Below are 22,418 nucleotides of genomic sequence, written 5' to 3' on the forward strand. Positions count from 1 at the left end.
TGTTAAAGGACTTGTCACTCTGTGAATATTTTTCAATACAGTTCGATGAATCCCTGGATGTAATGCAAACAGCTCAGCATGTTGTATTTGTCAGAATGGCTTTCCAGGATTTTACAACAAAGGAGGACTTCCTCACTCTTTTGTAATTAAAGGAAAGAATGAGAGGTGAGGATATCTACAATGAGTTTAGAAAATGACACCCCCATTCATAAACTGGTGGCAATTACTACTGATGGGGCCCCAGCAATGCGTGGTGTGTGAGTTGGTTTTATAGCACTAAAAGTCAGTGCCTACTTTGGGTCAACTTATCTATGTGAAATTGCATTTTCACAGATGAAAATTATTAAATCTAAGTACAGGAGCTGACTTACTGACAGACACCTCACTAGGGTTGCCAACTTTCTCACTCCCAAATAGGGACAAAAGTAGCAGTCAAATGCCCGGACATTTGTGTTTACCCCGAGAAAGACTACCATGACCATGAAGCCTTGGGCGGGCACCTGTGTGCACATGTGCGTACGTGTCAATTTTTTTACCCCACGAATCGGTTTTGGCTTAATCTTCATTATTTATACTTTATATAGGCTGTGTATTTATCATATCATTCCTGCTTTTACTATATGTTAGTGTTATTTTAGGTTTTATGTGTTATTTGGTATGATTTGGTAGGTTATTTTTTTGGGTCTGGGAACGCTCAAAAATTTTTTCCATATAAATTAATGGAAATTGCTTCTTCGGCGTAAAGCATTTCCACACAAAAGGTTTCATAGGAACACTCTACCTTAGCGGGGGAAATACGGGACAGTTGGCAACCCTACACCTCACAGACTGTCTCAGACTGGCTGTCTGTAGTTATGAGCCAAATTTCAGGGAACTAGCAGAAAGTATTCAGCCCCAGTCATCACATTGAGTGCAACACTTGATTTTTATTCATTTATTTTTCGTGTTGAAATAAAATTAAATAATAAAACTTAGAATTAAAGGTGTGAAGTATTGTAATATTCTTAAAGAAAGACAGCTATGGCCTGTTTGATATGCTAGCTACAGTGTTTTCTTGTTTGAATTAATTTGAAAGTGTGACAGAAGTATTTTGTGTAATTCAAATACAATTAGCTCTAATAAAAGGCCTCAAATTGGAAGTACAATCTGAGCTGTTTTTTCTCTAAACGTAGGTAGATCTTGCCTTTCACTAAGGTCGAGGTAGGGGATCTTGGGTTTTAAAAGGTTGGTGACCACTAATTTATGTGGTGGTCAAGTTGAATTTCTGATCCAAGGTGACCCTCTGGATATTGCTGAAGATAGATGATAGTCATGGCTTTGTGTAGCATGAATGTTCCTTGGGCCACGCATGAAGAGTTTGGATATGAAGAAGTGTAGCTAATTCTGGAGCAAATATATTCAGTATTACAAGCAAGAATGAGCAAGAACCCTCGCAGGTGCTACCATTCCGGGTCAGAGCGGCCCTGGGAGTTGTCCTGGGTATGACTCTAAGCTGCAAACCGGTGATGAGGCTCTGATTGGGGACTTTCAGAGCTTTGGGGAAAGTGGAGTTACCCCTTAGTCATTCACTGCTCCAAGGGCCGCTCTGACCCGGAACAGTAGCACCTGCAAGGGATCCTGCTCAGGATACGAGCGAAGGCCAACAACAGATCCGGCAGGTTCAGTAACTGAACTTATGACAGAGAAGGTGGATGAGCTAGGACCTCAAATGTCAATGGCTATAGTACAGGCAGATGAACATTTGGGAAAAGAAATGGAGATTTATTTAGTTCGCCCAACGGTAGGCAATAGCAAACCACTGTTGCTAGATACTAGGTTTCCTAGAATCTATATGCTAAGAAAACCATGGTCAAACTCACAAAATGTATCACACAACAACAGCGTCAAGAGGATCTTCAAGATAATTCTGTAGATGCTTCGCTTGGTAGGGTTGATTCTGGTCAGCAGGGGATCCCTGACTGTCATCAAGCTACTGCTCATAAAATTCAAGTCACACAAAAAGAAAATCATTGCCACTTGGAATGTAAGAACCCTATATCAAGCAGGAAGATTGCACAATGTGATAAATGAAATGGAAAGACTAAAAATTAACATCATGGGAATTAACGAAGTTTGTTGCATAGGTGCTGAAACATGTCAGAATAGAAATAAAACACTAATTTATTCTTGTGGAACATCCCATACTAATGGAGTAGGAATTCTCATGGATGAAAACATGGCAAAAAGTGTTTTAGGGTATTGGGCAATATCAGAAAGAATGCTCCTTGTTAGATTCAGAGGACAACTATTTGATATAGCAATTATACAGGTATATGCACCAACAGATGGAACAAATGAAGATATAGAAAAATTCTATGAAGAGCTTGAACAAGCAAAGAATGGATGCAAATCTCAAGATATTGTTATTATCATGGGAGATCTAAATGCTAAAGTAGAACAAGGTACTGATGGAAATACCATAGGAAAATTTGGACTAGGGGAAAGAAGTGAAAGAAGTGAGAAATGGGTAGAATGGTGCAAGATGAATAATCAGGTCATTATGAATACCTACTTTAAAAACTATCCAAGACGCTTGTGGACCTGGAAAAGTCCAGATGATAACACTAAAAATCAAATTGACTGTATTACTATAAACCAAAGATTTAGAAACTCAGTGACTCAATGCAAAACATATCCAGGTGCAGACTGTAATAGTGACCATAACCCAGTAGTATGTCATGTAGAAGTAAAACTTAAAAAACTAAAGAAGCAAAAACCTGAACAATCCCTTGACAACTTGCAATTAAAGAAAACTTAAGACAAAAATTTACAATTGAAGCAAGGAATAGATTCTAAGGAATAGAAATAGAATCTGTTGAAGATGATAGCAATCATGTAGAAATGAAATTTAACTCTCTAAGGATGCCTTGGTAGAATCAGCAAAGTCAGCGATTCCTAAAAAAGAAAAAAGCACAAAGAATAAATGCATGACAGATGAAATCAAAGATCTAATGGAAGAAAGGAGACGAAAGAAAGTAAATCCTATAGAATGTAAGTCCTTAGATAAAAAAGTTAAATGCATATGTCAAAAAGCCAAAGAAAACTGGTTAAACCAGGAATGTGAGCAAATAGAAAGAATCCCTGTTACTGATCCAAAAAGGTTACATCAACAAATCAAGAATATCACTAATATCACTGGCAAAAAGCTCCTCTGTTCTTCAGGTGGATGTTTGAAAGCAAAGGACAGTACCATTATCATGGAAAAAGATGAGATTATGAACAGATGGACTCAGTATATTCAAGAATTGTTTGAAGACGACCGAGGCGAAAAACCAGAAATTAAGAAAAACATTGAAGGTCCAAGTATTTTAAAATCTAAAGTGTGTAATGCAATAAATAAGATGAAGAAAGGAAGGGCAGCAGATTCTGATGAATTAGTAATAGAATAAATTATCGCCCTTGAAGATTACGGAATTGGAAAAACTTACTGATTTAATCAATGGCATTTATGAGACTGGAATAATACCAGAAGAGATGAAAAAAAAAATTACTATCCAGTTATGTTATATGGCTCAGAATGTTGGACAATATCTAGTAACATGAGGAAATGAATTGAAGCAGTAGAGATGTGGTTTTTGAGGAGGATGTAAAGAATATCATGGACGAAACGAATATCTAATGAGGATGTCATGAACAGAACAAACACAAAAAGAGAAAGAATGTAAGAGATCATGAAAAGGCAATGTGACTTCATTGGACGTGATTAGGAAAGAGGAGTTAGAGTGCACGGTAATTATTGGAAAGATTGAAGGGAAGAAAGCAAGAGGAAGACAAAGACAAATGATAATGGAGACAGCAGCCAGAGAACTGGAAATGAATACCAATGAATTGATCCACTTGACCCGAAACAGGAGTGCGTGGGCCATGGCAGTCAAAGCTCAAACTGGGCATGGCACCTGATGATGATTATGTATCGAATACTCTCAACCATTTCTTGATATTGTATGGAGTGAAATGAATTGAATGAAGACTGGATTCTGAAATGGACACCTCCCAAATCACCTGTGGCCAAGTGTGCAAGTACTATACCTGCCTCATCAGAACACAGAGAATTAGAATACAAACAATTAACTGTCATCTCTAAAGCACTGCTTAAGCCAAAGAGAGTCAACCAGAGGTTTCGTAGCCAATTTGGATTTCAGCTACTAGCCATAGACAGAATAGATCTAGAAATGTTCCATATTCTCATCTGGAATTTTTGCAATTATTGGATGCAAGGTCCATGCTCCTGTGTGTGTTAGTAAGTGGAATAACGATCACTGGGAGATCACCACAGTAGTGTAGCACCAACTGCAAGATTTGGGCTCAGTTTGGCTGCTGTCTGTCGGGAGCTTGCACATACTCCCTGTGACCGTACGAATTTCTTCTGAGTGTTCTGGTTTCCTCCCACATTCCACAGACATATGGGTTAAGGTTAGTAAGTTGTGGGCCTACTACGTTGGCACTGGAAGCATAGTGACATTTGCAGGTTGCCCCAAGAACATCTTAGACTGTGTTGGTTGTGACGCAAACAGTGCATTTCACTCTGTTTTAATGTACATGTGACAAATAAATCCAATCAAATAATCAAATTCTCTGTATTCTGCAGGTCATTGTCTAAATTCTGATGATCTTTGTTCTGGAATAGAAGCAATGTAGGTTGAACTGTTTGCAAGTAATCCTGTATATTTTTTCTGGCGGCCCAATTAAATCGAGAAAGGAGGCTACACACAGGTCGGGACAAGAAATTTTAAAAAGGAGCTTTTGTGGGCTTTCGGCTTTTTCCATAAGCCCAATTGAATTGCGATTCATAAGCAAGGGCAAATAAAAATTGTGTGAGAGAACCAGTTTTAGAGCCGGGTGGCTTTGGCTCAACAGGCTTGGGCGAGATAAGTTTCTGCCGAGTTTCTTCTTCTGCATTCTTCATCAGTTAATGCTATGAGAATGGCTCCAGAAGCTGTGATGTGTTGTGTGAGATGTGGGACTTCTGGGAGACCTCCAACCTCCCGGACAATCACATTTGCACCATGTGCACTGAGATGCAGCTCCTCAGAGAAAGTGTTAAGGAACTAAAGCTGCATCTCGGGGCACATGGTGACCTGCAGCTCATGAAGGAAACTGAGGAGGTGATAGATGAGAGCTACAGGGGAGGTAATCACCCCGAAGGAGCAGGAGGCAAGTACCTGGGTTAATGTCAGAAGAGGGAAAGAAAATGGGCAGCAAGTGCAGAGTACCCCTCTGCCCATTCCTCTTGATGACACTGTTAAAGGAACAACCTACTGGGAGTAGTCGCTGTGACCGGGTGTCTGGTACTGTAGCTCAGAAGGGAAGGGAGGAGACGAGGACAGCAACAGAGATAGTAATAGGGGGTTACATAGTTAGAGGAGTAGACATGAGATTCTGTGGATGCGATAGACCCACCCGGATGGTATGTTGCCTCTAAGGTGTTGGGGTCAGGGATGTTTCAGATCGTGTCCGTGGCATTCTAAAGGGGCGAGGGTGAGCAACCAAAACTCTTGGTACATATTGGCACCAATGACTTAGGAAGGAAAAAAGAGGAGATACTGAAGAGAGAATTTATTGAGTTAGGTAGAAAGCTGAAAAGCAAGCCCTCCAGAATAGTAATCTCTGGATGGTTGCCTGTGCCATATGCCAGTGAGGTTAAGAATAGGGTGATTTAACAGATAAATGTGTGGCTGAGGAACTGGTGAAGGAGGCAGGGCTTCAGATTTCTATATCATTGGGATCTCTTCTGGGGAAGGTATGACCTGTAAAGAAAAAAGGTTCGGGTTACACCTAAACCCGCAAAGGACCAATATCCTTGTGGGCAGATTTGCTCGAGCTGTTCGGGAGGATTGAACTAAATTGGCAGGCAGATGGGAACCATCGGGCTAGGTCTGAGGATGGCACAGTAGGTGCAGTGTGCAATGAGACCGTCAGGAAGTATTGTCAGATGATAGGGCAAAATTGCAGTCAGTGTAACATGGCAACGAAATAAAAAAGGGTGACAAATACAGGACTGAAGGCGTTATATTTGAATACAGGTGTCCCCCGCTTTTCGAACGTTCGCTTTACGAAACTTCACTGTTACGAAAGACCTACATTAGTACCCTGTTTTCGCTTTCAGAAGGTGTTTTCACCGTTACGAAAAAAAAATTCAGCGCACAAAAAAATCAGTGCACGATAAAAGGCAGCGCGCCCCGAGCAGCCGCTCTCCCCTGGATTCGGAACTGCTTTGCTTTAACATGTGCCTGTGAGCAGCCGTTTGCAAGATGAGTTCTATGGTATCGGAAAAGCCTGAAAGAGCTCGTAAGGGTGTTATACTTACAGTAAAACTAGGCATAATTAAGCTTTCTGATCGTGGTGAACCAAGTAAAGACAACGTGAGTTTGGCTTGTGGAAGCTGACGAACATGATGTTGAAGAGGTTTTGGCATCCCATTACCAAGAACTGACAGATGAAGAGCTGATGCAATTGGAAGAAAAATGGATAACAATCGAAACCGAATGAGTGATGATAAAGTATGACTTTAATTCTGAAAGGGTATGTCATTTTAGGGGATATTTGCAGGATGGTTTGGGTCCTTATTAAAGAACTGTGTGATAGAAAAATGCGCGAGGCTCAGCAGTCAAGCAAGCCTTCCACATCAGCCACAGCAGAAGAAGAACCTTGACCTTCGACATCGAGGCGGGCAGAGATAGAAGATGATGAGCTGCCTGCTCTAATGGAAACAGTCGACGAGAAGACACCCCAGTGTCCCACCACCCCTAACCCCAGGCCACGGGCAGATACTGTACCGATTCGCGGAGAATGCAAAGGTAGCCGGGAGGCACACAGCATATCTTTAAGAAAAAAGCCGAAATAAACATGCTAATTAATTAGGTGCCGCGGACATGTAATTGTCGGCCCAGATCAGAGACGACGCAATGGGAAATCAGCACGGATCTGGGCCGACAATTACGGGCGGTACCTAATTAATTAGCATGTATGATTCGGCTTTTTTCTTAAAGTTGCGCTGTGTACCTCCCGGCTACCGCTGGACCCCTGCGTTCTTCGCAGCAATGTATCGCTCAGCGGCCCAGAGGGTGGGGGCCACTGCACCACCCAAACTCCGACAAGTCTAACACACCATCGTGTACTCGGCACTGTCCTCCCGATTCCGGTAAGTGATACTACACTGTACATACATTATTTCTACTTTATATCGGCTGTGTATTTTTATGTGTTATTTGGTATGATTTGGCCGCTTCATAGCTTAAAGGTTACTGGAGAGAGTGTTCTTGCCAACAGCGCTTGCGTGAGATTTTCTGCCGACGGCGCTTGCGTGAGATTTTCGCTTCAGCGAACAGTTCAGTAATGATTGTGGAAAAGTATTTCTACTTTATATAGGCTGTGTATTTATCATATCATTCCTGCTTTTACTATATGTTACTGTTACTTTAGGTTTTATGTGTTATTTGGCATGATTTGGTAGGTTATTTTTGGGTCTGTGAACGCTCACAAAATTTTCCCATATAAATAAATGGTAATTGTTTCTTCGCTTTACAACATTTCGGCTTACGAACAGTTTCACAGGAATGCTCTACCTTCGGATGGTGGGGGAATCCTGTACATGAAGTATATGGAATAAAATAAATCAGTGGTCACCAACCACTGGGCCGCGGACCGGTACTGGGCCGCAAAGCATGTGCTACTGGGCCACAAGGAAACGATATGATTTGGCGATATGAAATGATATGAGTCAGCTGCACCTTTCCTCATTCCCTGTCACGCCCACTGTTGAACTGGAATGAATGTGAGGTCATCAGTGACCCAAGACATGCAAAGGAATGGGTCCGTGGCCCATTTGTGAATGTCCCCAGTGAATCATCCATGTCAGCGTGGGAAAAAGATCAACTCCTCGAGCTTGCAAATGACCCTGGGTTGAAAAGTATGTTTTACATAACATCTCTGCCAGCATTCTGGATCAAAGTCAAGGTTGAATATCCTGAGATAGCCACGAAAGCACTGAAAACATTGCTTCCATTTCCAACATCATATTGCTGCGAAGCAGAGTTTTCTGCAATCAATGCAACGAAAACTAAATTGCGGAATAGACTGGACATAAGGAACCCCCTTCGAGTATCGCTGTCTCCCATCACTCTTCGATAGGACCGTCTCGTTGCAGGGAAACAAGCCCAGGGCTCCCACTGATTCAGCGATATTGGTGTTTTGCAATGATTTTATATGTTCATACGAGGAAAATATGCGTTGTGTGTTTAATGTCTAAACGTTACTTAAAATGTTATGATGCTATTGACTTATAAGTGACTCATAATTCATGGTCCCCAACCTCCGGGCCGTGGACCGACACAATGCCGCGATTCCCGATTGCATCACCTCTGACCTGGGCCGACATTTACATGCCAGGCAGCACCTAATTAATTAGCTTGTTTATTTCGGCTTTTTTCTTAAAGATGTGCTATGTGCGTTCCGGCCACCGCTGCACCACTGCATTCTTTGCGGCAACGTATCAGTCCGCGGCCTGGAGGTTGGGAACCACTGTTATAATTGACTTACCACTATATTCATGCGAGGAAAATATGCATTGTGTTTAATATTAAATTCCTTAGATAAACCCCTTTAGAAACAAAATTGAGAGTATTAACCACTTATAAGTGACTTATAGTTGACTTATCACCTATAGTCCGGTCGTGATTAACACTCCCCCACCCCCCGGTCGGCCGATCTGCAAGAATATTGTCAATATTAAACTGGTCCCCAGTGCAGAAAAGGTTGGGGACCCCTGAGATAAATGATCTTGTAACACATTTAGAGATGGATAGGCATACCATTGTGGACAACACTGAGTTGTGGCTGAGAGCTTAACATCCAATGATACACATTGTATCGAAAGGACAGACAGGTAGGCAGAGGGGGAGGGATGGTCTTGTTGGTAACAAATGAAATCAAATCCTAAGAAAGAGATGACATGGGACTAGAAGATGTACAATCCTTGTAGGTAGAGTTAAGAAAATGCAAGGGTAAAAATACCCTGATCTAAGTTATATATAGGCCTCCAAACAGTAGCAAAGATGTGGGCTACAAATTAAAATGGGAGATAGAAAACACATGTCAAAAGGGCAATGTTACGACAGTATAATATGCAGGTAGATTGGAAAAATCACGTTGGTGCTGGTTCCCAAGAGAGAAAATTTGTAGAATACCCATGAGATGGATTTTTAGAGTAGCTTGTGGTTAAGCTGATTAGGGGAAAGGCTATTCTGTATCGGGTGCTGGGCAACAAATTGGATTTGATTAGGGAGCTTAAGGCAAGGGAACCCTTAGAAGATAGTGACCTCACCCTGCAATTTGAGAGGGAGGTGAAGGTCAGATGTATCAGTATTACAATGGAGTAATGGGAATTATAGAGGCATAAGTAAGGAGCTGGCCAAAGCTGATTGGAAGGGGACAAAGCTCTCAAAAAGAGCTTTGACCAACAGCCAATCCAGACATCTGGTCCACTGTCCAAGTATAAAAGGCAGCAGTGGGTAGCTGCAGTGTTTGGGATTGATTAGCAAGAGCAAATTAATGGAAGGCAGAAGTAAACGCAGTGGCTGTCACCTGAGAGACAAGAGTCAGAGTGGCGATCTTGAGGCTTTAGCTCTTCAAGGCTTCCGCAAAGGGAGGCTTCAGTCAGAGAAAGCAAAGGAAAGAAAAGCTCAAGGTTAAGTTTATTTTTCTTCTTCCCTTCTTTATAACTATTCAGCTAGGACATCAGAGTTGAATGCTCCTCTTGCAGGATGTGGGAAAGCAGGGAGTCTTCCAATGTCCCTGATGACTAAAACTGCAAGAAATGCATCCATCTGCAGCTTTTAACAAACCACGTTAAGGAGTTGGAGCTGGAACTGGATGTACTCTGGATCATTCGGGAGGCTGAGTGGGTGATATAGAAAGGTAGTTACATCTAAGGTGTAGGACACGGGAAACAGTCGGGAAAGGGGTTAAGGACCCAGTACGGAGTACCCCTGTGGCCATCCCACTCAACAACAGGTATATCATTTTGAATACTGTCAGGGCGGGGGGTTGGAATGACCTAATAGAGGAAAGTCACAGTGTTCGGGTGTCTGGCACTGTGCTCCGTGACTCAGAGGGAAGGGTGGGGGGGGGGCGGTGGAGAAGAAGAGGCACGCTGTGGTGGGGCGACAAGGGATTTGTTAGTTAGGGGAACATACAGGAGGTTCTGTGGGTAAGAACAAGATTCCCAGATTTATGCTGCCTCCTGGATGCCAGGGTAGGCACTGATGACATGGGTAGGATGAGTGATGAAGTTCTGCATAGGGAGTTCAGGTGGTAAGTTAAGGGGTAGGACCTCTACGCTTGTGACCTCAGGATTGCTACCCATGCCATGTGCTAGAGAGGCCAGAACTAAAAAGATTATACTGTTTAATATGAGGCTAAGGAGTTGGTGTAAGAGGGGGGCATAAGATTTTTGAATAATTGGGCTCTCTTCCAGGGAAGGTGGAACCTGTACAGAATGGGTGGTTTGCACCTGAAATGGAGGGGGTTGAATATTCTAGCAGGAAAGTTTGTTAATGCTACACGGTGGGGTTTAAACAAGAGTTGCAGGATGATGGGAACCAGAGAGCTAGAACAATTAGCAGAGAGGTTGTGGAGCCAAATGTTGCTGAGACCTCAGACAAAGTTAGGAATCAAAAGGTTGAGCACAGTGTGACTCGTCTCCTGAGGTGCATATATTTCAATGCAAAAGTATTGTAGGAAAGACAGATGATAGTGCTGAAGAAGAGGAGGTAATGTGTAGTGAGGAGAGGCTGTTCATAGAGCAAAATTGCAGTCAACAGGATGAGTTACAATGTAAAAGGTGGTCAAAACTGAAGAGTGAATATAGGCCTAAAGGTGTTACATTTGAATGCACGGAGTATACGGAATAAAGTAGATGAACTTGTAGCACAGTTACTAATTGGCGTACATGATGTTGTAGGCATCAATGAATCATGGCTGAAAGGAAATTATAGCTGGGAGCTTAATGTCTAAGAATACACACTGTAAAAAAGAACAAGCAGGAAGGTGGAAGGGGTGGTATTGCTCTATTGGTAAAAGAATAAAATCAAACCATTAGAAAGATGATTTGCCATAGGATCGGAAGGTGTTGAATCATTGTCGATAGAACTAAGAAACTGCAAGTGCAAAAAGACCCTGATGGGAGTTGTATACAGACCCCTAAACAGTAGTAAGGATGTGGCCTACCAATTACAATGGGAAACAGAAAACGCATGCCAAAAGGGCAATGTTACAATAGTCATGGGGGATTTCAATATGCAGATAGATAGGGAAAATCAGGTCGGTGCTTGATTCCAAGAAAGGGAATTTCTAGAATGTCTAAGAGAAGGCTTTTCAGAGCAGCTTGTGGTTGAGCCTACGAGGGAATCACCTATTCTGGATTGGGTGTTGTGCAATGAACAAGAATAAATTAGAGAGCTTAAGGTCAAACAACCCTTCCGGGAAAGTGATAATATGATCAAATTCACCCTGAAATTTGAGAAGGAGAAGCTAAAGTCAGATGGATCACAGTGGAGTAATGGGAATTACAGAGGCATAAGAGGGGAGTTGTAAACACAAAATACTCTGCAGATGCTGGGGTCAAAGCAATACGCACAACACGCTGGAGGAACTCAGCAGGTCGGGCAGCATCCGTGGAAACGCTGGAGAGGTAGTAATGTGGAACAACGAAATGGCGTATGAACTGAATAAGTACTTTGTGTCATTCTTCACTGTGGAAGACACTAGCTGTATGGTGGAAGTTCCGGGCATCAGGGTCATAAAGTGTGAGAAGTTACCATAACTGGAGAGAAGGTTCTTGGGAAACTGAAAGGTCTGAAGGTAGACAAGTCACCTGTAACAGCTGGTGTACAGCCCAGTGTTCAGAAAGAGGTGGCTGAAGTGATCGTTGAGACATTAGTAATGATCTTTCAAGAATCACTTGATTCTGGAATAGTTCTGGAAGAGTGGAAAATTGCAAATGTCTCTCCCTTCTTGAAGAGTGAAATGAAGTAGACAAAAGGAAATTATAGGCCAGTTAGTCTGACCTCAGTGGTTGGGAAGTTGTTGGAGTTGATTGTTAAGGATGAAGTCCCATATGTAATTTAAGTCTCCCAATCTCTTAATAACTAAACATGAAAAAGATTCAAAAAGTTTTATACAAAGAAAAAGTCCCCCTACACTAAAAAAAACAAAACAAAACAAAGGCGGGGCTGCCATGTTTCATCGGTTAAAATCATTATTTGTCATTAACTCCACTCCTCTATACACAAACAAAAAGTTATTGAAAAGGATTCGGAAAAGGTCAGCTTACATCATATGAAAATGTTGAATAAATGGCCTCCAAGTACCACTCCTAATTTTTTCCAAGTTTAGGCATGCTATCGTTTGGGAAAACCATTGAAATGTAGTGAGAGGATTAGAATCTTTCCATTTAAATAAAATGGATCTTCCGGCTATTAATGTAACAAATGCAATCAAACGGCAAACTGAATGGCAAAGATGAGTACAGATCATCACTGGTAATCCAAAAATTGCAGTAATAGGATGAGGTTGTAAATCAATACGCAAAACTACTGAAATAATATCAAAAAAGTCTTTCCAATATTTTTCCAAAAGAGGGCAAGAGCAGAACATGTGTGTCAAGGAAGCTACCTCAGAATTACATCTGTTACAGACAGGGTTTATATGGCAATAAAAATGAGCTAACTTATCCCTAGACATATGGGCCCTATGAACTACCTCAAATTGTATCGAAGTGTGTCTAGCACACATTGAAGAAGTATTAACTAGTTGGAGAATTTTCTCCCATTTCTCTCTAGGTAAAGATACCTGAAGTTTTCTTTCCCATTCATTCTTAATTTTATCAGATGTACCTAGACATATTTTTGTAATTAAATCATAGATAATTGCTATTAAACTCTTCTGATAAGGATTTAAACCTAAAATTTTTTCTGTAATTTCAGTTTGATGTGGTATCAGAAAATTAGGTTAAATAACATTCAAAAAGTTTCTAATCTGTAAATATCTGAAAAAATGTGAGATAGGCAAATTATATTTATTAGACAACTGTTCGAAAGACATGAGACAATTATCCATGAATAAATTACAAAAACATGTTATTCCCTTCATTTTCCATAAAAGAAAAGATTGATCAGTTCTGGATGGTTGGAAGAAAAAGTTGGATATAATAGAACTTGATAGGACAAATTTATTCAATCCAAAAAATTTACGAAATTGAAACCATATACGTATTGTATGTTTAGTTATTGGAGTAATCGCTTGTTTATTCAGTTTAGTAAGTGCAAAGGGAAGTGAAGCCCCTAAAATAGAAGCCAATGAGAACCCCTATACAGACTCGCACTTGAGGTTCACCCATCGTGGACATTGAATTTCATCCAAATCTTGTGTCCAGAACGTTAGATATTGAATATTAATTGCCCAATAATAGAACCATAGAACCATAGAAACTACAGTACAGAAACAGGCCCTTTGGCCCTTCTTGGCTGTGCCGAACCATGTTCTGCCTAGTCCCACTGACCTGCACACGGACCATATCCCTCCATACACCTCCCATCCATGTATCTGTCCAATTTATTCTCAAATGTTAAAAACAGAACCCGCATTTACCACCTTGTCTGGCAGCTCATTCCATACTCCCACCACTCTCTGTGTGAAGAAGCCCCCCCTAATGTTCCCTTTAAACTTTTCCCCCCTCACCCTTAACCCATGTCCTCTGGTTTTTTTTCTCCCCTTGCCTCAGTGGAAAAAGCCTGCTTGCATTCACTCTATCTACACCCATCATAATTTTATATACCTCTATCAAATCTCCCCTCATTCTTCTACGCTCCAGGGAATAAAGTCCTAACCTATTCAACCTTTCTCTGTAACTGAGTTTCTCAAGTCCCGGCAACATCCTTGTAAACCTTCCCTGCACTCTTTCAACCTTATTTATATCCTTCCTGTAATTTGGTGACCAAAACTGAACACAATACTCCAGATTCGGCCTCACCAATGCCTTATACAACCTCATCATAACGTTCCAGCTCTTATACTCAATACTTTAAATAATAAAGGCCAATGTACCAAAAGCTCTCTTTACAATCCTATCTACCTGTGACGCCACTTTTAGGGAATTTTGTATCTGTATTCCCAGATCCCTCTGTTCCACTGCACTCCTCAGTGCCTTACCATTAACCCTGTATGTTCTACGTTGGTTTGTCCTTCCAACGTGCAATACCTCACACTTGTCAGTATTAAACTCCATCTGCCATTTTTTAGCCCATTTTTCCAGCTGGTCCAAGTCCCTCTGCAGGCTCTGAAAACCTTCCTCACTGTCTACTACACCTCCAATCTTTGTATCATCAGCAAATTAGCTGATCCAATTTACCACATTATCATCCAGATCATTGATATAGATGACAAATAACAGTGGACCCAGCACTGATCCCTGTGGCACACCACTAGTCACAGGCCTCCACTCAGAGAAGCAATTCTCTACCACCACTCTCTGGCTTCTTCCATCGAGCCAAAGTCTAATCCAATTTATCACCTCTCCATGTATACCTAGCGACTGAATTTTCCTAACTAACCTCCCATGCGGGACCTTGTCAAAGGCCTTACTGAAATCCATGTAGACAATATCCACTGCCTTCCCTTCATCCACTTTCCTGGTAACCTCTTCGAAAAACTCCAACAGATTGGTCAAACATGACCTACCACGCACAAAGCCATGTTGACTCTCCCTGATAAGCCCCTGTCTATCCAAATGCTTGTAGATTCTGTCTCTTAGTACTCCCTCCAATAACTTACCTACTACTGACATTAAACTCACCGGCCTATAATTTCCCGGATTACTTTTCGATCCTTTTTTAAACAACGGAACAACATGAGCCACTCTCCAATCCTCCGGCACTTCACCCGTAGACAGCGACATTTTAAATATTTCTGCCAGAGCCCCCGCAATTTCAACACTAGTCTCCTTCAAGGTCCGAGGGAACACTCTGTCAGGTCCCGGGGATTTATCCACTTTAATTTTCCTCAAGACAGCAAGCACCTCCTCCTTTTCAATCTGTACAGTTTCCATGGTCTCACTACTTGATTCCCTCAAAACCATAGACTTCATGCCAGTTTCCTTCATAAATACAGATGCAAAAAACCTACTTAAGATCGCCCCCATTTCCTTTGGTTCCGCACAAAGCCGACCACTCTGATCTTCAAGAGGACCAATTTTATCCCTTACAATCCTTTTGCTCTTAATATACTTGTAAAAACTCTTTGAATTATCCTTCACTTTGACTGCCAAGGCAACCTCATGTCTTCTTTCAGCCCTCCTGATTTCTCTCTTAAGTATTTTCTTGCACTTCTTATACTCCTCAAGAACCTGATTTACCCCCTGTTTCCTATACATTTCATACAACTCCCTCTTCTTCTTTATCAGAGTTGCAATATCCCTTGAGAACCAAGGTTCCTTATTCCTATTCAAATTGCCTTTAATCCTGACAGGAACATACAAACTCTGCACTCTCAAAATTTCCCCTTTGAAGGCTTCCCACCTACCAATCACATCTTTGCCAGAGAACAACCTGTCCCAATCCACACTTTTTAGATCCTTTCTCATTTCTTCAAATTTGGCCTTCTTCCAGTTCAGAACCTCAACCCTAGGACCAGATCTATCCTTGTCCATGATCAAATTGAAACTAATGGTGTTATGATCACTGGAACCAAAGTGCTCCCCTACACAGACTTCTGTCACTTGCCCTAATTCGTTTCCTAACAGGAGATCCAATATTGCATCCCCTCTAGTTGGTCCCTCTATATACTGAATTAGAAAACTTTCCTGAACACATTTTACAAACTCTAAACCATCTAGACCCCTAACACCTAATATCTAAAGTTCAGCAATGCCAAACCACCATCCTTTTTTGATTTCTGTAAATATTTCTTACTTAACCTAGGATTTTTATTCTGCCATATATATGAAGAAATTTTAGAATCAATAATATCAAAAAAAGCATTTAGAGATGAAGATTGGTACCGCCTGAAATAGATACAGAAATTTAGGTAAAATAATCATCTTAATAGCATTAATTCAACCAGTCAATGATAAGGACAATGGGGACCACTTAGTAAGCAGTTGTTTAACATGATCAATTAAGGGTAAAAAGTTAACTTTAAATAGATCCTGATCTTTCAAGAATCATTGCTGGTATGATTCCAAAGGACTGCAGAATTGCAAATGTCACTGTACTCCTCAAGAAGGGAGGGAGGCAGAAGAAAGGAAAGTATAGACCAGTTAGTCTGACCTCAGTGGTTGTGAAGATATTGGAGTCTATTGTTAAGGATGAGGGCTTGGGGTACTTAGAAGCACATGATAAAAAGGATATAGCATGGTTTCCTCAAGGGAAAATCTTGCCTGACAAATCTATTGGATTTCTTTGAGGAAATAACAAGCAGGATGGAGAAAGGAGAATCAATGGATGTTGTGCATTTGGATTTTCAGATTGCCTTTGACAAGGTGCTGCACATGAGGCTACTTAACAAGAGCCCATGGTAGTATAGGAAAGATACTAGCAAGAACAGAGCATTGGCTGATTGGCAGGAAGCAAAGAAGGAATAAACTTTTTCTGGTTGGCTGCCGGTGAACAGTGGTATTCCACAGGGGTTTATGTTACACGTCAATGATTTAGATTATGAAACCGACGGCTTTGTAGCTATGTTAGTGAATGACACGAAGTTAGGTACAGGAGCAGGTAGTGTTTAAGCAAGCAGGGAAGCTGCAGAAGGACTGAAACAGATTAGGAGAATGGGCAATTAAATGGCAGATGGAATACATTGTCAGGAAGTGTAGCGTCATACACTTTGCTAAAAGGAACAAAAGCATAGACTATTTTCTAAAGGGCAGCAAATTCGAAATTCCAAAGTGCAAAGTGACTTGGGAGTCCTCCTGCAGGGTTTCCTAAAGGTAAACCTGCAGCTTGAGTCAGTGATGAAGAAGGCAAATGCACTGTTACCGTTCATCTCAAGAGAACTAAATATAAAAACAAGGATATAATGCTGAGGCTTTATAAGGCACTGCTGAGGCCTCACTTAGAATAGTGAGAGTAGCTTTGGGTCCCTTATGTAAGAAAAGATGTGCTGACATTGGAGAGGGTTCAGGAGAATGATTCTGGGAATGGAAAGGTTATTATATGAGGAATGTTTGATGGCTCTGGGCCTGTACTCTCTGAAATTTATAAGAATTGTTGGGGGCGGGGGGTGTGAAGGAGGATCTCATTGAAACTTATCGAATATTGAAAGGCCCAGAGGGCACAGCCAGTTAGAAACGGGAGGAGGAGGAATAGAGAAACATCCATCTAGAACGGGGTGGAGGAGGGATTTTGTTAACCAGAGGGTGGTGAATCTGTGGAATTCGTCACTACAGGAGCCGTGGAGACCAGGTCATTGAGTGTATTCAAGGCAAAAATTGATAGGTTCTTGATTAGTCAGGATGTGAAAGGGTACAGGAAGAATGGAGTTGATAGGGAAAATGGATGAGCCATGATGAAATGACGAAGCTAACTTTACAGGCTGAATGGCCTAATTCTATTCCTCTCTCTTATGGTCTAATGGTCTATATTAGCTCCACAGACAAGTGACCTGTTCCTGGTTGACATTAATCTGCGCAAGGATTTGCTTTGTGCTAGACCCATTAGTTAAGATCGTAGTGTATGTCTTTATGCTATTGATAAATAAATTTCTGCAGTAACGAGATTTGAAAAATGCTCAAATATCTTCCTTGATAGTTGTATTTAGACTTCTGCAAACTCAAAGGACCATAGGTAGTCCATTTCTTTTAGAAGATTATTGCAAATGTGCTGCTTGATGACAGAATTTGCTCTGCACTTTTCAGAGCAACTGTGTAGCCACTGGGAGTTAATGGCTGAGGAAGACTTTGGCAAGGACATTCCCTGTGGATACCTCTCTTTACTTACTGCAGTTTCATTGTTTCTTTTCTGGATGGTCATGATTACGGCATCTCTGGGGCCCTGCGGTATATCATTGTGCTAGGTTGGGGAAATTAGGTTGCAACTCTAGTTCCAAAATTCCATTCTGCCAAGTTTTAGAAGATAAGCAAAGATACTGTCTTTTCTGGACACTTTGATTTTCAGTTGGAATTTGGACTTTATGACCTTATCAGCCTGGAGCATCAATAAGTCTGGACTAATTTATGGGACAGCTGTCCTGATTCAGTAACACAAAGAATGAATGTGAAAGTAAAAGTTTGGTGCAGCACTATTTAGATTTGAGTATACAACATGATTGTTGACTATATTTTGCTGTCACATTGGGAAATGGAATGGCAATGACCATCTTCAGAAAGGAAATCTAACAATAGGCCAGGATGGTAAACAAGTTATTTACTATCTGTTGTAAAGTGAAACAATCTTATTTCTGAATGTCTTTTTTAAAGTAACACATTACATGGTAATAAATCATTTAGTACAGCAGGAACTACCTTAAAAGACCTTGAAATTTCCACAACATGTACAGGAAATTCAGAATGAAAAGATCATTGCAAGTTATAATTAAAATCAGGGACCAATGGAGTGTTTGTGTTTACTTTGCTACACGTTTGTAGCTTAAAGACATTTGTAGCCTGGGTTTGATCAAACACAAAAACATTAACATTTTGAGTGTCAAATTTTAATCTTCTTTAATTATTCCATTAGATAAGAGAGGCAAGTGAAGAGATTGCTGGAGCCTTGACAGAGATCTCCACATCCTCTTTAGCCAAATGCAAGTTCCCAAGGAACTGAAGAATAGACAATGTGGTCCCATTGTTTAAGAAAAGCAATAGAGACAAACCAAAAAACTACAGGCAGATGACTCTTACATCATTGATAAGGATTTAATTGAAGAATATTCTAAAGGAAGGTATCTACTCACATCTGGAAAAGCATATACATTAGGGAGACATTATGGAATTTATTAAAGTGTTCAAAAAAGTTTCCCATGGTAGGATCATTCAGAAAGTCAGGATGCATGGAATATAAGGAAATTTGGCTACATGGATTCAGAATTGTCTTGCCCACAGAAGGGTGGAACAAGGTAGAGCACATTCTACCTGGAGGTCTGTGACCAGTGTTCCCAAGAGATCTGTTATGGGACCCCTGCTCATTGTGATTTTTATAAATGACTTGGAAAAGGATGAGAAAGTGGTAGTGTGGGTTAGTAAGTTTGCAGATAACACAAAGATTACGGATGGCATAGAAGGTTGTTGTAGGTTACAACAGGACATTGACAGATGGAGTTCAATCCAGAAAAGTGTTAAATGATATACTTTGGAAGGTCCAACTTAAAGGTAAAATACAAGGTTAATGGCAGGATTCTTAGAAATGTGAAGGAACAGAGGGATCTTGGCGTTCATGTCCATAGATACAACAAAGTTGCAAGTTAATAGGGTGGTGGTGTATTGGCCTTCATTAGCTGGGGGAGTGAATTCAAGAGCCACAGCGTAATATTGCAGCTCACACTTAAGAATACTGTGCTTATTTGTGGACGCCTCATTTTAGGAATATGGGAGCTTTAGGGAGGGTGCAAAGAAGTTTTTTTTGGGGGGGGGCAGGAAGAAGCCTAAAAATGGTGGGAAGGTCAAATGAAGTAAGAAGCTGGGAAATGATAGGTGGAAAAGGTAAAGGGCTGAAGGAGAAGGAATCTAATAGGAGAGGAGAGTGGACTATGGGAGAAAGGGGAAGGAGGAAGGACTCCAGAGGGAGGTGCTAAGCAGGTGAGGAGAAGAAAAAAAAGTAAGGCAGAGATAGAGTGTAGTCTACTACAAGACAGATTCAAGTTACTTAGAAACATATAAATGAAATATGGGCATTAGGTTCAAGCTCTAAAAGTTTAAAATATATTTAAATTAGTTTCCTACCTGGAGAAAATGCTCGATGAAATTGGCACACATCTTCACCAATTAGTTCTTGAGCAATCTGCTGGATCTTTAATCTAATATCAGCGAACTTTATCTCAGATTCACTCAGTAATTCACCAACATCACCAACACTATGAAGGGAAACATTTATATAAGTTTGTATAACTTTATACAATTTTAAGGGAAACATTTAATTCAAAAATTCTATCTGAATTTCAATCACAAATATGTTGTTTCATTTTCATTTCTGTTTTGTTCAATTATTTGTTATTCTTGGTAGAAGATATAAGCTTTTAATATATGACATTTACATTGCAACACTAAACATAGTAAAATTTCCAACTGAACTGCAACACTATCAAACTAAAATATAACTCTTAGCCACAAAAAAATATCAGGACAAATAAACAAAATCTTGATCCAAGTTAGTTGTTAAAGAATATGTTAATGAAAGAAAGTCTGGGAGATTTTATACTGAGTCTCAGCCCTTTGGGACAAAACGGCTGAAACCATCACCAGCAACAGCAGTGTGATTAAAATCAAGAAACCACTGGAAGCAAGGATCAAAGCTGGTGGTGGCTTGATAATGATGATAGCAGCAGAATAATTTGAAGGCTAAGATGAGGATCTTAAAACTCCAAAGGAGTTAACGTGCATCAGAAAGTTTATGTGCAATGAGCAAATGAGATGAGTGGCAAGTTAAGATAACCATGTAACCATATAACAATTACAGCACGGAAACAGGCCATCTCGGCCCTCTAGTCCGTGCCGAACGCTTACTCTCACCTAGTCCCACCGACCTGCACTCAGCCCATAACCCTCCATTCCTTTCCTGTCCATATACCTATTCAATTTTTCTTTAAATGACAATATCGAACCTGCCTCTACCACTTCTACTGGAAGCTCGTTCCACATAGCCACCACTCTCTCAGTAAAGAAGTTCTCCCTCATGTTACCCCTAAACTTTTGCCCCCTAACTCTCAACTCATGTGCTCTTGTTTGAATCTCCCCCACTCTCAATGGAAAAAGCCTATCCACATCAACTCTATCTATCCCTCTCATAATTTTAAATACCTCTATCAAGTCCCCCCTCAATCTTCTACGCTCCAAAGAATAAAGACCTAACCTGTTCAACCTTTCTCTGTAATTCAGGTGCTGAAACCCAGGTAACATTCTAGTAAATCTTCTCTGTACTCTCTCTATTTTGTTGACATCTTTCCTATAATTCGGTGACCAGAACTGTACACAATACTCCAAATTTGGCCTTACCAATGCCTTGTACAATTTTAACATTACATCCCAACTCCTATACTCAATGCTCTGATTTATAAAGGCCAGCATACCAAAAGCTTTCTTCACCATCCTATCCACATGAGATTCCACCTTCAGGGAACTATGCACCATTATTCCTAGATCCCTCTGTTCTACAGCATTCTTCAATGCCCTACCGTTTACCATGGATGTCCTATTTTGATTAGTCCTACCAAAACGTAGCATCTCACACTTATCAGCATTAAACTCCATCTGCCATCTTTCAGCCCACTCTTCTAACTGGCCTAAATCCCTCTGCAAGCTTTGAAAACCTGCTTCATTATCCACAATGCCACCTACCTTAGTATCATCTGCATACTTACTAATCCAATTTACCACCCCATCATCTAGATCATTAATGTATATGACAAACCCAAAATAAAACCAGCAGAATTTTGGAGGAGAACAGTTATGTTGATATGGAAAATGAGTGGAACACCAAAATAGTTTGAAATGTTGGGGAAGTATGGAGGTAGGATTATGAATGAGATAGAAGTAGACTTGGAGAACAGAGGTAGTAATACGCTGCCTGAGCATGATAGACACAGACTACGTACTCTGTTAAATACAATACCAAGAATGGTTTGACTTATATCCTTATACAACTTTTATCCTTATATCAACTTAAATCCTACACGTTGCCACAGTGTTGTTGACCTGATTCAATTCACAAATCCTGAGCAAATGAAGCAATCCACACATGCATTTAGAAAGATGTAAATAATGCACATGAATATAAATAACAAGTAACAAGCATGCTAGGTAAAGGCTCAATAAGGAAGATGGTCATTGCCTGGCATTCATGATATTGAATGGCATTACCATCACAGAGTACACCACCATCAACATCCATAGGGTCATCAATGGCCAAATTCTCAACTGGACCAGCCACATAACTACCTCTGTGACAGGAGCAGCTTGGAAGCTGGGTTTTCTGCAAGTCACTTACTGCTTGACACTCCAAAGGATTTCCACCATCTAAATGGCACAGTCAGTAATAAGTTGGGATATTCATATCTATTTGAATGGGTCAGTACTACTTTACTCTAAAGAAGCTCAACAACATTGGTTGAGTGAGCTAGTTTTCCTCTTTGGAGTGAAGAATAATGACAGGTGACTTAACAGAGGTGTACAAAGT

At 40.7% G+C, this 22,418-nt stretch overlaps 1 protein-coding gene across 1 annotated transcript in view; it reads right to left on the bottom strand.

Moving 5' to 3' along the window:
- The window catches only part of tsnax (translin-associated factor X), a 101,392-nt gene that overhangs the window by 62,076 nt on the left and 16,898 nt on the right, over nucleotides 1-22,418 (bottom strand). The window contains exon 4 of the mRNA XM_063039435.1: nucleotides 19,970-20,100. Coding sequence (XP_062895505.1) covers nucleotides 19,970-20,100 — 131 coding nt within the window. The remainder of the gene's footprint in view (nucleotides 1-19,969; nucleotides 20,101-22,418) is intronic.

Source organism: Mobula hypostoma, chromosome 2 (assembly GCF_963921235.1).
Source record: "Mobula hypostoma chromosome 2, sMobHyp1.1, whole genome shotgun sequence".
Classification (NCBI taxonomy): Eukaryota; Metazoa; Chordata; class Chondrichthyes; order Myliobatiformes; family Myliobatidae; genus Mobula; species Mobula hypostoma.